At 44.8% G+C, this 16,583-nt stretch overlaps 1 protein-coding gene across 12 annotated transcripts in view; it reads right to left on the bottom strand.

Annotated features, from left to right (window-relative positions):
- Positions 1–16,583, bottom strand: part of EML5 (EMAP like 5) — a 154,428-nt gene that overhangs the window by 8,106 nt on the left and 129,739 nt on the right. For 10 of the 12 annotated variants that reach the window (XM_040227497.1, XM_040227498.1, XM_040227505.1 and 7 more), the window contains 4 exons: positions 10,404–10,577; positions 8,537–8,745; positions 3,491–3,648; positions 1,925–2,039 (listed from right to left, as the gene is read on the bottom strand). In XM_040227497.1, the coding sequence (XP_040083431.1) occupies positions 1,925–2,039; positions 3,491–3,648; positions 8,537–8,745; positions 10,404–10,577 (656 nt within the window). Of the gene's footprint in view, positions 1–1,923; positions 2,040–3,490; positions 3,649–6,991; positions 8,746–10,403; positions 10,578–16,583 lie in introns of those variants that run through there. The other 2 variants (XM_040227507.1, XR_005718806.1) reach the window with 2 other exon arrangements.

The following is a 16,583-nucleotide window of genomic DNA, read 5'->3' as shown; positions in this document are numbered from 1 at the left end:
GCCTATTCCACAGCAACGTGCTGGACGCCTCGTGGTGTTTATGGAGCACTGTCCTGAAAGGGAAGAACAGTGTGACTGCCTTGGTACAGACAGTCGCTGGAGCTGCACTGGCTGATCCCCGTGAGTGCGTGGCTGCCCGGGAGCTGTGGCGAGCTGTGCTGCTCCGCATCACGGGAGGACCGGACCAGAGGTCGCTGGCTGGGGACGAGCAAATTAAACATTCGGAGTATGCTTTCCATTGGATGTGTATCACTCTTGCACTATCTTAGGATAGAAAAACCTTAACTTGCAGACCCTCGGTATGTCTGGTCTTGTTCCCAGTTACTGGCATAAAGCTCCTAAAAGTGAAAGTCTGACTGCGACCCTGTAGACTGTAGCCTGCCTGGCTCCTCTGCCCGTGGGATTCTCCAGGCAAGGACACTGGAGTGGGTTGCCATGCCCTCCTCCAGGAGACCTTCCTGACCCAGGGATCCAACCCAGGTCTCCTGCATTGCAGGTGGATTCTTTATCAGCTGAGCCACTGGGGAAGCTTCTAAAACCCTTGGAGTTCCTTGGGTGGTGAATAAGATGGGTACCTTGTATGTTAATAAGGTGACATCTGGACCTCACATAAGGTGGGTGATTGCCGGCGGACCCAACCATGTGCTTAAGAGGTAGCCTGGCAGTTTCACGCTCGCTTTCCCACACCTCGGGGATGGGAGAGGGGCTAGACGACCAATAGTGAGTTAATCAGTCAAGACTGCGTAAGAAGCCTCCCCAAAGGCCAGGGTTTGGAGAGCTTTCAGGCTGGTGAGCAAGGGGAGATGCAAGGCTGAGTGGTCTGAAGCTCCACACTGCTCCATGTACGCCACCCTGGGCAGCTCTGCGTCTGGCTGTCCCCGAGCTACATCCGTCACAGTAAATTGCTGATCCAGTAAGGAACACGTCTCTGAGTTCAGTGAGCCGCTCAAGCGAGTTAACTGAGCTCGAGGAGGCGCAGTACAACTCTCTCACTTATAGCCTGTGAGTCAGGGCACAGGTGACGGACTGGTGTCTTAAGTCCAAGAAGAGTTGTGGAACCTTCAAACGACAGCTGACCAGAGGTACAGGCAGTAACAACCTGGCATCTGAAGGGGTGTGGGGCGGGCCAGTCTGGCAGGACTGAGCCTCCCACCTCCTGTGGAACCTGACGCTTTCTCTGGTAGATACTTTCAGGATACAGTTGAATGTATGGACACGCTGGAGAATTCCTTGGTGCTGTGTGGGAAGCACTCTTGAACTCAGCGTCCACACACTGGATCTGCATCCAAAACCAAAACCACCTACTCTCAGAAAACTTTTTGCCTGGACTAACCTGAGCAAGCCAGGCATTGGTTCACGCAAAGCTTTCTATGGCCAGAGGTGTACCCAGGAGCACACGGCCAGGTGCTAGGCCACGCTGACCACCGCGCGCCTCGCTTCTCCAACATCCAAGTTTTGACGCTGACTGTGGTATCTCAGTCTGAAAACCTCCAAAGAGGAGTAAGTGCATTGGGATATGGGAAGAAAGTACTGAATTTTAGTTAAAAGTAACTGTAAATAAAAGTAAGCATACCTACGATTTACTAGACAGACTGAGGATAATGCATGGGCGCGTTTCGTAAACACACTTATTGTGAGTGCATGCGTGGCCAATGGTTTTTAGAGCAATGTGTGGTTTTTCATCAAATGGAGACAGCTGCCTTAAAACGAGTCAGCGGGCAAAGAAATTCAACTGTCTACTGGACTGGATTCAAGAAAACAAGGAGCTATATAGATACAGAGCTTAGGGGAGCAGCTTCTTGTCTTTCTGCAAAGAAAGTAGCAGAGAAGAGGGAGGGAAACTGGACTGTGAATCTTTTCAGTGCTGTCCATCGAGCTGCAGGCGGGAGAGGCGCCGAGTGCCCGTCTCCCCGCCGGGGCGCACCTTGCCTCTGCACACGGAGCGCACGCAGTCGCTAGCCTGGCCCGTCTCCAGCCGGAAGGCGCGGCACCGCCTCAGCTCCTGGTCCCACAGCTTGACGGCTCCTCCCTCCTTTGACCTGAGAAAAGAACCACCCAGACCAGAAAACGCACTTACTGTTGGTGCTTACCGATACTTTTTATTATAAACAAAGACTAAACTACAAGCAGAACGCTAAAAGATGCTCCAGTCTTTGCATTAAAGTTTCTATGGCAATTTAAAAACACACTGGGTCTCAAGCATTCAGTTCAAGCAAATTCTATGGAAATAAATGTTTCAGATGTAAGCTTAAGTCTACTTAGTCTGTCCTCGCCATATATACCTTTTACTCTCATAATACTTTTTACTAAGGAAATGTGCGTAATGATTCTTTTCTTTTTTTCTGGCCATGCCACGTGGCTTGCAGGATCTTAGCTCCCCTACTAGGGATTGAACCCAGGCCACAGAAGTGAAAGCATCAAGTCCTAACCACTGGATCTCCAGGAAAGTCCCCAAAATGACTCAATGCTACGAGGAAAATGGAAATGTAAGGTTAGATAATAGAATTAGCAATGGTATGCTACAGAATATATTTTCAGGGCCCAAAGGGCACATTTCTTTCCACCTGTTATTATTAAATATGCCACAGTTTAATAGGTTACTAGTGAGCAGGAGTGTGCAAGGCTAGCTGAGGTTTGGAAACACACGTGTCGCAGTAACACGTGTAAAAGGTCAGATGTAGCCTATTTACAGTTTTGCTTTTGGAAGACGTGGAAAATGTCTTCCTTTCTTTTCTGCTAGAGGAACTGTCTTAGGACAGAACCATGCTTCCGCAGCGCTGCTACACGGTCTTCCTTTCCGTGAAAGGCCGGCGCCGCTGCGTGCTTGTGGGTTCTTTCAATGCTCTGTAGGAATGCACTTATTTCCTGGTCCCATATACATTCCACTTTAATAAGGCTATGAAGGTATTAGTAGAAAATCAATGGTAAGTATCTCGTTTCCACTGGGAGATGTAAGTCACTCAGAAAAAGGCCTTTCTTCAGACTTACATTTTGAGGTATTGTCTTAACTTTATCTAACAAGTCTGCCTCGAGCACAAGCAAACCAGGCTAAGTCTGTTTCTGGCATCCCCCACCCTTTTCTAGTCCAGCAGTGTGAGTCTCCCGTCTGAACAAAACAGAAAGCAGCCAGGATGCATCCCAAACCCAGCGGCAAGGATCCCCGCAAAGGTCACCAGCAGAATGCTACTCAGCAAGTATTTACACAGGCAGAGAAACATGAAAATCAATTCCTAACCTGCAGGATAGCTACCCATGAATATTCCGAAAAATGATCTACCCCAGTTGCTAGAGCTTAGATTTACCTACAATGTCAAAAAAACTGGGAGTGATTTAAGGCCAGAAATAAGAATCATCACGAAGGCACTTTTATAAAAGGCAATAAAGGAGAAGCACTTGAGGAGGAAGGTCAGAGAGGCTAACCCCCGTGACCCTGACGTAACTGCGAACCACAGCGTCCTGACGCAGGGGTGCGAAAAGAGAGGGGACTCACGGTCTCTCCTTGCCCCCGGTGACGATCAGCCCGTCTCGAAGGGTGGTGTACATGGCAAACACAGGCCCGTTGTGAGCTCTGGCCACGATTCTACACAATATGTGGTCTTTCCACACACAGACATCTCCACTGATGGTACCTGTAAACGTCAAGTTATTCTGAAAAGGAGTGGGGAAGGGGAGATAAACTCATCAAAGGTTCAGGCAGAGTCAAACAGCAATTCTCTACGTAAGCGTGAGCTGCGGTCACCCTTTTGATACAAGGAGCACGGATGGCAGGAGAAACAGTGGGGTCAAGTGTCAGAAAACCTGAACTCAAGGTTGTTAGGGCCACTTCCTTTTCCACGTCTGTTGCCTATTAGCTGGAATAACCTTGATCAAGACTTCTAACCCCCGCCAGCATCAACTTTTTCATGTGTTAACTGAGAGCATTCACACTCTCTGAGTTCCCTTTGAATTAACAATGCTGTGATCCTGGTTTATTTCACCCCTTTGAATTGCTTCCCTCTAGTTCCCAAGGAGTTAACTTCAAAGTCACTAGTAACCCAGAGTGGAAAAGAGAACAGGAAGTGAAAATAACTTTCATAATGGTTTTGATAGCTTTGATAAAATATTTTGTCATGGAAGGTGAAACTTATCTGTAGCAAAATAGTAGTTTTGCAGTTGTATATGAAAATTAACATTTCTCATGATTTCTTAAAATACAAAAGTCAATGCATTTCTGCAATGAATCCAAAAATAAGATAAATCTGTTAAGGTACCAAAAGTTTAAGAATCCTTTAGATGATTTCGAGAATTTCAATCTTGATATAGTTCATTTATGCAAAAACAAGAGAAATCAAATCCTGCATTATTGCTATTTTGTCTCAATTTAACTTCCCTTTTAGAGCAGCTTGTGTAAGATCCTGCACCGAAAACAATATGGAAAGAACCAATCAGAAAGCAAGATTTGAATTATATCAAAAACAGACTTTCTTTAATCTTTCTGAGAATACTAGTTTGTATGTTTCATTCCCCTGCAACAATTTATTATTTCAAATTCCTCATGTTTATGCTTAATCTCTATAACTCACATTTGGAAAACAATGATGATACTTGCCATACAAGAGCATCTTTAATTTATGCCTCATCTGCGACTGGAATGTCAACACTAGCATTTTACTTGCCCTGCTCTTCCCCTAGCCCCTAGCATGGCGTTGGTTTAGTGGTTAGGTGGTTTCCAACTCCTGTGATCCTGTGAACTGTAGCCTGCCAGGCTTCTCTGTCCAAGGAGTTTTCCAGGCAAGAACACTGGAGTGGGTTGCCATTTCCTTTTCCAGGGGATCTTCCTGACCCAGGGATCAAAACCTGGGTCTCCTGTATTGTAGGTGGATTCTATACCGACTGGGCCACCAGGGAAGATTAGAGGATATTCAAAAAGGCTTAAACTGAGTCAGTTCAGTTCAGTCACTCAGTCGTGTCTAACTCTTTATGACCCCATGGACTGCAGCACGCCAGGCCTCCCTGTCCATCATCAACTCCCAGAGCTTGCTCAAACTCATGTCCATCGAGCCAGTGATGCCATCCAACCATCTCATCCTCTGTCGTCCCCTTCTCCTCCTGCCTTCAATCTTTCCCAACATCAGGGTCTTTTCCAAGGAGTCAGCTCTTTGCATCAGGTGGCCAAAGTACTAGAGTTTCAGTGTCAACATCAGTCCTTCCAATGAATATTCGGAACTGATCTCCTTTAGAATGGACTGGTTGGATCTCCTTGAAGTCCAAGGGACTTTCAAGAGCCTTTTCCAACACCACAGTTCAAAAGCATCAATTCTTTAGCACTCAGCTTTCTTTATAGTCCAACTCTCACATCCAATACATGACTGCTGGAAAAACCACAGCCTTGATTAGACGGACCTTTGTTGGCAAAGTAATATCTCTGCTTTTCAATATACTATCTAGGTTGGTCATAACTTTCCTTCCAAGAAGTAAGCATCTTTGAATTTCATGGCTTCAGTCACCATCTGCAGTGATTTTGGAGCCCAATAAAGTCTGTGACTGTTTCCATTGTTTCCCCATCTATTTCCCATGAAGTGATGGGACCACATGCCATGATCTTGGTTTTTTGAATGTTGAGTTTAAGCCAGCTTTTTCACTCTCCTCCTTCACTTTCCTCAAGAGGCTCTTTAGTTCTGCTTTGCTTTCTGCCCTAAGGCTGGTGTCATCTGCATATCTGAGGTTATTGATATTTCTTCCAGCAACCTTGATTTCAGCTTGTGCTTCATCCTGTCCAGCATTTCACACAATGCACTCTGCATATTAGTTAAATGAGCAAGGTGACAATATACAGCCTTGAGGTACTCCTTTCCCAATTTGGAAACAGTCCGCTGTTCCACGTCTGGTTCTAACTGTTGCTTCTTGACCTGCATACAGATTTCTCAGGAGGCAGGCCAGGTGGTCTGGTATTCCAATCTCTTTAAGGATTTCCCATAGTTTGCTCTGATCCACACAAAGGCTATAATTGCCAACAGATGTTGGCAATTTGATCTGTGGTTCCTCTGAGATCTAAATTCAGCTTGCACAACTGGAAGTTCTTGGTGCACATACTGTTGAAGCCTGGCTTGGAGAATTTTGAGCATTACTTTGCTAGCCTGTGAGATGAGTGCAATTGTGCGGTAGTTTGAGCATTCTTTGGCATTGCCTTTCTTTGGGATTGGAATGAAAACTGACCTTTTCCAGTCCTGTGGCCACTGCTGAGTTTTCCAAATTTGCTGGCATATTGAGTGCAGCACTTTCACAGCGTCATCTTTCAGGATTTGAAATAGCTCAACTGGAATTCCATCACCTCCACTAGCTTTGTTCGTAGTGATGCTTCCTAAGGCCCACTTGACTTCACACTCCAGGATGTCTGGCTCTAGGTGAGTGATCACACCATGGTGGTTCCCTGGTTCATGAAGATTTTTTTGGTACAGTTCTTCTGTGTATTCTTGCCACCTCTTCTTAATATCTTCTGTTTCTGTTAGGTCCATACCATTTCTGTCCTTTATTGAGCCCATCTTTGCATGAAATGTTCCCTTGGTATCTCTAATTTTCTTGAACAGATCACTAGTCTTACCCATTCTGTTGTTTTCCTCTGATTCTTTGCATTGTTCACTGAGGAAGGCTTTCTTGTCTCTCCTTGCTATTCTTTGGAACTCTGCATCCAGATGTGTATGTCTTTCCTTTTCTCTTTTGTCTTTTCTCTTCTTTTCTCAGCTATTTGTAAGGCTTCCTCAGACAACTGGTTTGCCTTTTTGCATTTCTTCATCTTGGGGATGGTTTTCATCATCACCTCCTATACAATATCACGAATCTCCATCCATAGTTCTTCAGGCATTCTATCAGATCTAATGCCTTTAATCTATTTGTCACTTCCACTGTCATACTTGAATGGTCTAGTGGTTTTCCCTACTTTCTTCAATTTAAGTCTGAATTTGGCAATAAGGAACTCATGGTCTGAGCCACAGTCAGCTCCTGGTCATTTTTTTTTTTTTTTTTTTTGCTGACTGTATACAGCTTCTCCATCTTTGGCTGCAAAGGATATAATCAAACTGATTTCAGTTTGATGTGATGATGTCCATATATAGAGTCGTCTCTTGTGTTGTTGGAAGAGGGTGTTTGCTATGACCAGTGTGTTCTCTTGGTAAAACTCTGTTAGCCTTTGTCCTGCTTCATTCTGTACTCCAAGGCCAAACTTGCGTGTTACTCCAGGTATCTCTTGACTTCCTACTTCTGCATTCCAGTACCCTACGATGAAAAGAACATCTTTCTTGGGTGTTAGTTCTAAAAGGTCTTGTGGGTCTTCACAGAACCGTCCAACTTCAGATTGTTCAGTGTTAACAGTTGGGGCATAGAGTTGGATTACTGCAATACTGAATGGTTTGCCTTGGAACCGACCAGAGATCATTCTGTCGTTTTTGAGACTACACCCAAGTACCGCATTTCAGACTCTTCTGTTAACTATGAGGGCTCCTCCATTTCTTCTAAGGGACTCCTGCCCACAGCAGCAGATGCAATGAACACCGCCCATTTTGTAACAAAACATTTGCACTGATTTGCACTGTTGCTTCAAACATAAAAAAGTCAATTAGGACTAAAATGCTTATCTTCAAGTTTATTTTCCACTGGGAATGGGCAATTGATTAAATAAGGAATTTTATATGTGAAGAAAGTTAATGTATATGATATAATAATGTCAAGCATTTGAGCGTGTACATTTTTCATCTGGAAAGGAAATTACTGGTCTTGTATTAAGAAACTCCATGATATTTAGCTGAAGTTTGACATGGCATAATGAGCATTTTCAGTGGTGTTTTTCCTCAAAAATGTAAGTTTTAAAATTCCAGAATTTTACTTTTCTTCCTTCAAGTATTACACACCTAACATAAATACTTAAAGAAAACCAACTTAGGTTTTTGATGCACCAAAGGATTGAAAAAGCCTGGCCAGGACAAGATATTAAAGGAAACAGAACTGTCTTGTAAACCAGAAGTCCAAGTGGCACGGGGCTGGGGAAAAGATGGCCTCGGAGCACCCTTCCTAGGAAGCCAGGGCAGGGCTGTGCTCGCGTTCTTCCTCTGATGAGACGTGGGCCCTGAGCACTTCCAACCTCAGGATAAGCAGTGAGTTAAGACGACAGGAAGCACAGGAAATCCTAAACCAAGCACCCTCTTAAACACTGGAAAGTCATATGTCACAATTTGTCTTTTATTCTGATAAATTATTAGGGCCTTGGAGACGTAGGGTGACAGAAGGTCAAGGACAGCTTTTGGCAATGGCCACAGCCCAAGGACTCAAGTCCCATGGTAACCTTTCTCCCTCATTCACTTTCTTTCCCACTCCCTGACTTCTCAGAGTATCAGAACTGGAAAGATGAAATACAGGCAGGACCGGGACACAGGCTAGAATTAGTGGACTACAGTGCCATACACACCACACCCATGTGGCTCATCTATCTAAAGCGAGAAAAGCCCGAGCAGTCCAGTCTGGGTAATTCCCAGCTACACGACCACAGGCAATTGAAGAGACATACTGCACCAAACGCAACAGCAAGCATGGTCTGCATCCGCGCGTCCTCCAGAGTGCTCAGGAGCCCCTTCTTGCTAAGAAGAGCTCTTCCTGCCAGGGTCCAGAACTTGACGTGCTTTACTCCCACAGAGACAAACTGGGAGTCTGAATCTGGCCGGAATTCAGCCACAAAAATACGCTGGTTGTGACCAGCTCTGCTGGCAATTTTGGCACCTAAGAAAAAAGATACAACAGAATTTTCCAGGTGAGTATAAGAACTAAGCTGATTTTTTAAATAGGATTAAGCAGTTATTGAAAACATATAGCTCAAAAAACAAATGCTTATGGAAGAAAGCACAGGGAATCGCCTAGCAGTCCAGTAGTTAGGACTCGGCACGTTCACTGCCAAAGGCCCAGGTTCAGTCTCTGGTGGGGGAGCCAAGATTCCACAAGCCTCATGGTGCAGCATCCACCCCCCGCCCCCTACACACACACGGGCGCGTGCGCACACACACACGCACACACAGAGGGCCTGTCCCTTGCATTGCCACCTAGCAATCATGTGACAGACGATTACTAGTGCCCAGGGTACTTTTTACACATTTTGCAAGTGACCTATGACTCGAGGAGAGCTTCAGTCTAATTTAAGGGGCATTTCAGACCGTGGGAACCATCATTTCTCTCCCTTTCTGTGCAGCTCTATGAATTTCACTTTTTATTTTTCCACACTTCAGGTCTTTGTTCTCTCTGCGCCCATCAGGCCATGAATTCACAGGGAACGGGCTCCCACAGTTCAGGCTCCTTTCCACTCGGTCTCAGGAAGTGCGCTTCTCTGGGTGGACCGGCTGGAGCTTCAGCTGAACCCAAGTCCCTTCCTCTCCGGCGTCCTTCTTTTTCTGATCATTTCCCTTCAGGCATTTCGGGAAGCTATCCTGGCTCTCAGCGTGTTTAAAATGCTCAGTGAACACATTAATTCCCTTGGCAAGAATCTTGCCCCTGTTTCTTTACAATAAAGTCAGATAGCATGCTGGGTTACACTGCAGCCTCTCCCATTCTGCCATGGTGTCATTTGTGGGGCATTCCATTTTGAACAGTATCTGTTTCCTTGATATCTACACTATCACCTTTATCCTGGATTTGCAAGCATGTGGCCAAAGGACCAACACAGGGCCACGCTTTCTGAGAGCCAGAGAACACGCAGCAGGGGCCTCTCCTCTCGCCCTTCCTGCTGGTCATGCTGGCGAATTACTGGAAGATGGCAGTTCTGGCCGAAAGGTGAATTTCACTTTTTATAACAAAGTTTTGTCTGAAGTGTATTACAGTAGTATTACCTTATTGCTCTTCCATTATCACTTACAACATAATTCATTTCCATTTTTCAGTAAGATCCTTTCAGTTCAGTTCAGTTCAGTCGCTCAGTCGTGTCCGACTCTTTGCGACCCCATGAATCGCAGCACGCCAGGCCTCCCTGTCCATCAGCAACTCCTGGAGTTCACTCAGACTCATGTTCATCGAGTCCGTGATGCCATCCAGCCATCTCATCCTCTGTCGTCCCCTTCTCCTCCTGCCCCCAAACCCTCCCAGCATCAGAGTCTTTTCCAATGATCCTTTACAACCAACCAAACAATAATTACAAGACCCTTTCATGCACAATTTCTTACTGAAAGGAGAGAGCAGTGAATCATTTTTAATATTAGTAACTCAGTAATTTATGCTTTGTTTCCAATTTCACTGGGTTTTTAAAGTGGAACCCACCTACAACAGCTTTGTATGTGTACTGAGTAGGGCTGTAATGAAAAATGGTTTCAATCAACAAGTTAATACAAATATGAAATAGAAAATTCGTTTCACCCTATATTTATTTATTTAAATTACAAAGAGAAAAATCCTACCTTCTTGCCATCTCCAAATGGTAACTGTATGCTCTGGGTCTAGCCCCACAGAGAGCAGGAGTTTCCCAGTAGCACTGAAACTGACTGAACACACCCCCTTTGAATGGTAGCATCTTAGAATGGACAAAGTCTGCTTGTTCACGGCATCCCAGATGTGAATAGACGGAGCTGTGGCTAAACAAAGATAGCATCCAACAGCTGTAATACACCTGTTACAGATGTTTCCATTGCTAAGGCTGACGCATACTTATGTCTGAAACATGGAAAAAATACATACCAAAGGACTGTATACTTAATAAAAAATAACTCAAAACTAAGACTAAATTTTAAAAAAAGGAAAGGAAAGAGAAAGGAGAAACAGGGAAAAAAAATACAGACTACTTCCTCAGGCTATAGTCCAACGGCACTTTTGAGAAAATAGATTTTAAACAAACAAATTAGGCAATCACAACCCTAAACAACTTTTCCAAAAAAATGCATGTTCTAGATACATGTTAAGTCTTTATATAATTATGTATATTATGGAGAAAGATACAAACATTACACAATAATGAAATACCAAGATATATTTAGTACTTATGTTATACGAAGGAGAGACTGAAAGAGAATACAAATTGTGAAAGGCAATAGGTAGGAAATCACAGGAGTAGGTCACAAAGGAAATTTTCAACCGAACAGACATACATCTGGTAAAAGCTAAGTGCATATCACTCTGTAAGACAGTCTTTTTTTTAAAAAACAGGACTTTATGGGAGAAATACAACTGCTTATCCTTTTAAAAATTATACTTTTCTTTCTTTGTAGCCATTTTTACTGCTTAAAAAGATTTCCCAGTTCTCTGAAATTTCTAAGTTAAAAAACCATAGTTTTGAACTGTTCTTTTTTCATGAATTGCACCCTATAAAAAGAAACAGACTTATGTTCAGTCTCAGAACACAAGTACTTTTAGTAAAATAATTAATACACGAAAGTGCATTTGCCTCAAATTATAAATCTGCTACAAATATTGCAAAAATAGAGAAATATTACATATTGACAAGCTGTCTTAAAATCACTTGATGCAGAAAGAAATTCTAGTCTCTGAAGAAAACAGTCTGATAACTTTAGACTATATTTTACACCATCTACAATTTATAGTATACAATGATAAAGCTGACAGTTCTTCACACAAAGTTACAATATATTAACCCTGGGAGTTAACTTTGAAATTTGTTCAAAGATTTATGCAACTGTAAAAAAATAAAACCAACATGGAAATAGACAAAATTTTACCACATAACAGAGCATTTTATGTGTGAAAAATTGATCACAATAATTTAAGCACTGGACTAAAATTAGAACGTTCCTCATTCAATAAAGGTGAAAGGATATGAGGAATTAATAAACTTAATTCAGTAGGAAATGCTGGTGATTTACACACACACACACACACACACACACTGGAGATCATTCTATAATTTTTTTGCCAGTGACAAATATTAAACAGGTCTTCTATGATACAGAAATGCTTTTATATCTATAAAAAGAAACTCGGCAATCCATGTATGGTATTTGTCTAAATGTGATGATGCAGCTAATGGATTTTTAAGAAAGAACACTCAATATTCTCCAAATTTAATATTTCATAAATTACAAAGCAAGTAACTTTCAGTAAACTGAATTACTGAACTTTTCAAAGTCTTATTTAAAATATCAAATGAGATGGTAAGAACTTATACCAAGAATTTACATGTTAAAACATACAGGTAGGACTATGTTATGAGACTGTTACACATTTAGACTGCTCTAAACTTACATCAGTAGCAATATTTAAGATTTAAATTACTAGACACTCTCAAGGCCTGCCTTGCTGCTAAGTCACTTCAGTCGTGTCCGACTCTGCATGACCCCATAGACCCCATAGATTCCCCAGGCAAGAACACTGGAGTGGGTTGCCATTTCCTTCTCCAATGTGTGAAAGTGAAAAGTGAAAGTGAAGTCGCTCAGTCGTGTCCGACTCTTAGTGACCCCATGGACTGCAGCCCACCAGGCTCCTCTGTCCATGGGATTTTCCAGGCAGGAGTACTGGAGTGGGGTGCCATTGCCTTCTCCACAAGGCCTGCCTTCAGTTCAGTCGCTCAGTCATGTCCGACTCTTTGCGACCCCTGAATTGCAGCACGCCAGGCCTCCCTGTCCATCAGCAACTCCTGGAGTTCACTCAGACTCACGTCCACCAAGTCAGTGATGTGATCCAGCCATCTCATCCTCTGTCGTTCCCTTCTCCTCCTGCCCCCAATCCCTCCTAGCATCAGAGTCTTTTCCAATGAGTCAACTCTTCCATTGAGGTGGCCAAAGTACTGGAGTTTCAGCTTCAGCATCATTCCTTCCAAAGAACACCCAGGGCCGATCTCCTTCAGAATGGACTGGTTGGATCTCCTTGCAGTCCAAGGGACTCTCAACAGTCTTCTCCAACACCACAGTTCAAAAGCATCAATTCTTCGGTGCTCAGCTTTTTTCACAGTCCAACTCTCACATCCATACATGACCACAGGAAAAACCACAGCCTTGACTAGACGGACCTTAGTCGGCAAAGTAATGTCTCTGCTTTTGAATATGCTACCTAGGTTGGTCATAACTTTTCTTCCAAGGGGTAAGCGTCTTTTAACTTCATGGCTGCAGTCACCATCTGCAGTGATTTTGGAGCCCAAAAAAATAAAGTCTGACACTGTTTCCACTGTTTCCCCATCTATTTCCCATGAAGGGATGGGACCGGATGCCATGACACACGGTCACACTATGTCGTCCGGCTTTCTCCTGTAATTTGAAAGTGGTCATGCCTGAAGCTGAGTAGCTGAGATACTTCTCCTGCTGCTGCCCTTCCTGAGGTCGCCAGAGGCACGTCTCATGGACTTGGTGTGTGCCCAGGGACATCCCGTCCTTTCCGATCCCTGCTTCTGGGCGGTCCTGTGTTCCTATCAACTCAGGCTCAGAGAAGTGAAGTGCCTTGCCGGGGTCGCACGCCGCAGTGCAGAGCCAGCCTCTAGAGGCGCGTGCTGTCACCACCTAGCTGCCACACTGACTTTCTCCGGAAAATCAACCCTACCAACGATCCGTAACCATGCTTCACTCTCCGTCTCCAGGACACATAGGGCCCCTCTCTCTCTCAAATAACTTTATTAGTTTATTTACGGCTGTGCCGGGTCCTCGCGGCTGCACAGCGCCTCTCTAGCTGCGGAACGCTGGCTTCTCACTGTGGGGGGCCTCTCTTGCTGTGGAGCATGGGCTCTAGGCTGAGCAGAGCTCCAGGCCCTTCAGCAGCGGAGGCACGTGGGCTCAGGAGTTGTGGCTCCCGGGCTCCAGGGCACAGGCTCAGGAGTTATGGCGCCTGGGTTTACTTGCTCTGCGGCCTGTGGGATCTTCCCGGACCAGGGGGTCGAACCTATGTCTCCTGCATCGGCAGGCGGATTCTTTACTATGGAACCACCAGGGAAGCCCATAAGGGTCTCTTAAAATTACAAATAGATTTCATAAGAATCAAAGTTTTAAAGGATTTTTTTTTCATCCTCACCCCACTCCAGTAGTCTCGCCTGGAAAATCCCATGGACTGAGGAGCCTGGTAGGCTGCAGCCCATGGGGTCGCAAAGAGTCAGACATGACCGAGCGACTTCCGTTTCACTTTTCACTTTCATGCACTGGAGAAGGAAACGGCAACCCACTCCAGTATTCTTGCCTGGAGAATCCCAGGGATGCGGGAACCTGGTGGGCTGCGATCTATGGGGTCACACAGAGTCGGACACGACTGAAGCGACTTAGCAGCAGCAGTTTGCCTTGATGCAGCATAGTAAACAGTTCATTTTAAAAACAATATTTTAATATGGACCTTTGAGTGTACCAATGGCTGAGACGGTAAAAAGCATCTGCCTACAATACAGGAGACCTGGGTTCGATCCCTGGGTTGGGAAGATCCCCAAGAGAAGGAAATGGCAACCCACTCTAGTATTCTTGCCTGGAAAATCCCATGGACGGAGGAGCCTGGTAGGCTACAGTCCATGGGGTTGCAAAGAGTTGGACACGACTGAGCAACTTCACTTCACTTCTTCTATACTGGACATTACTACTAATGTTGGACCCAGCATCCCTTCCTTCCTTCTTTCTTAATAAAGCTCTGATTTTATTCAGGAATCCATGCCTCCCTCATGCAATACAAGCAATTCAGGGGAAAGACCCTGCATAGTCATAGTCTACGCCCATTGTGATAAGAACTCCACACATCCCACAATCCTCCTCATCCCTCCCCCTCACCCCCAACATCAGTGATTCAGTTCAAGGCTTTGCTCACATATTAAAAAATGACTCACTCAGGCTAAAAGCAGTACTAATTTATTATTATTTTAAAAATATTCATGTATTTGGCTGCACTGGGTCTTAGTTGTGACGTGTGGGATCTAGTTCCTTAACCAGGGCTCAATCCTGGGCTCCCTGCATTGGGAGTGAGAGGTCTTAGCCCCTGTACCACCCAGGGAAGACCCAGGAAGCACTGATTTTAGGTTGTGGTTTTGAAAGAGGATTTTATTCTCTTTCCCACTTGTTGAAAAGGCAAGGAAGCATATAACTCCAACCCTTCTATAACACAAATACAGCAGCCTTGTGGGTGAAGCTGGTGCTGTGGATGGCAGAGGGGAAGGGTCGGGAAGCCCACTGGGGCTCCTGAATCAGCAAAGGCAGGCGGGCACCCTCCCTCTGCACCCCTGGGCAATGGTCAATTTCCTTCTTCTCAGTCATGACAGGACCCGTGGAAGACCACTAAGTCACGTAGTGAACTGCCTATAGGGACCTATTCCAGACAGAGCTCTCTCTCCTTGACTTGCCTTAAGGGTCAAAAGTGTCAGATTCGTACTTCCTCACAGTCTTAGGTGGGCTGAACAAACTCTGCCAGAGAGAAAAGATGTCTCCTTAGGGTCTACCCAAAGCACAGCTACTGTACTCAGATGGCAACTAGACCATACCCTCCCTAACACAGGCATTCATTCTCCCACTACCTCAGCACCTCCTCACCCTCAGATGATGAAATAGCAACAAAAGCCATCAGAGAGGACCTTCCTTATTTTCCCACCTCCAAACCTACCAGTTTTCCTGCATTTGAACCTACACTCCCTTCATTCCTAATGACTGCAGATAATTTCTTCCTGCCCAACTCACTCTCCCGAAGTATTCCGCTATCTCATTTAGCCAGCTGCTCAAGCAAGAAATTAAGTTAGTCTCTATTCCTTACTCTCCATCATGCCCCCCATCCACTCCATCAGAAAGACTGCTGGATCTACCTCTAAAATCTAAGCCATCTTTGCCTAGTTCTATTTTCACTCCTACCACCCTAGTTTAAAATCTCTTTTGCTTGGACTACTGCAAGAGCCTCCCAATTTTCTGGAGGCTCTTTCCTCTCTGTTCTTAGTAGTGCAGAAAGTGATATACTCAGAATATAAATTAGATCACATAAACTCCATTGCCTACAACTCTCCGGTGATGGACTCTGTACTTAGTAGGAATGCAAACTCCTCTCCATGACCTGCGAAGCCCCACGTGACTGACCCAACCTCTTTCAAAGTTCATCTCAGAGGCCTTACTCCAGTCACACTAACCTTCCTGTTTCTCGATTCAGCATTAGGGCCCCCACAGCAAAGAGTTAACACAGCAGGACTGAATTCACCATCACTAGAATGGCCTGCTTGCCAGGGTGTAAGAACCTGACTTCTGAAATGTTTCCTGTGTTGATAAGGCTATTTTGTCCATCTGGGGCACTGAATACCTGCCTTCTGCTGGGAGTATGCTATTTCAGTCGTTGTCGCTCTATGTCTATGCGATCAGCCTCCAATAACAAATCTTGGTCTCTGAGTCTTCAGCAGCTACCCTGGGCAGAAGCTGGTAGAAGCAGGTTCTGTGAGACCCCCGGAGCAGTGCTTTGAAAGAGAGATAGATCTAGGAGCGCCAAGCCTTGATCCTCTAGGACCACTGGCGGTGTGGCTGGTCTAGGAGTCTGAAACCAGGCCTGAGTCTGGAGCCCCCAGACCGCCCTCTGGCCGTCGCTGTTCAGTATCATTTTCGGCCTGGCTAAATCTTACCACTCCTGAAAACCACTGCTTTGTTGCTATCACCCTGTCATTTTTCATCATGTTTATCACCATCTTAGATCATGCTATTTAAAAA

Source organism: Oryx dammah, unplaced genomic scaffold (assembly GCF_014754425.2).
Source record: "Oryx dammah isolate SB20612 unplaced genomic scaffold, SCBI_Odam_1.1 HiC_scaffold_26, whole genome shotgun sequence".
NCBI classification, from domain to species: domain Eukaryota; kingdom Metazoa; phylum Chordata; class Mammalia; order Artiodactyla; family Bovidae; genus Oryx; species Oryx dammah.
The sequence above is the reverse complement of the archived record's forward strand: the minus strand, read 5'-3'. Positions and strand labels throughout refer to the sequence as shown.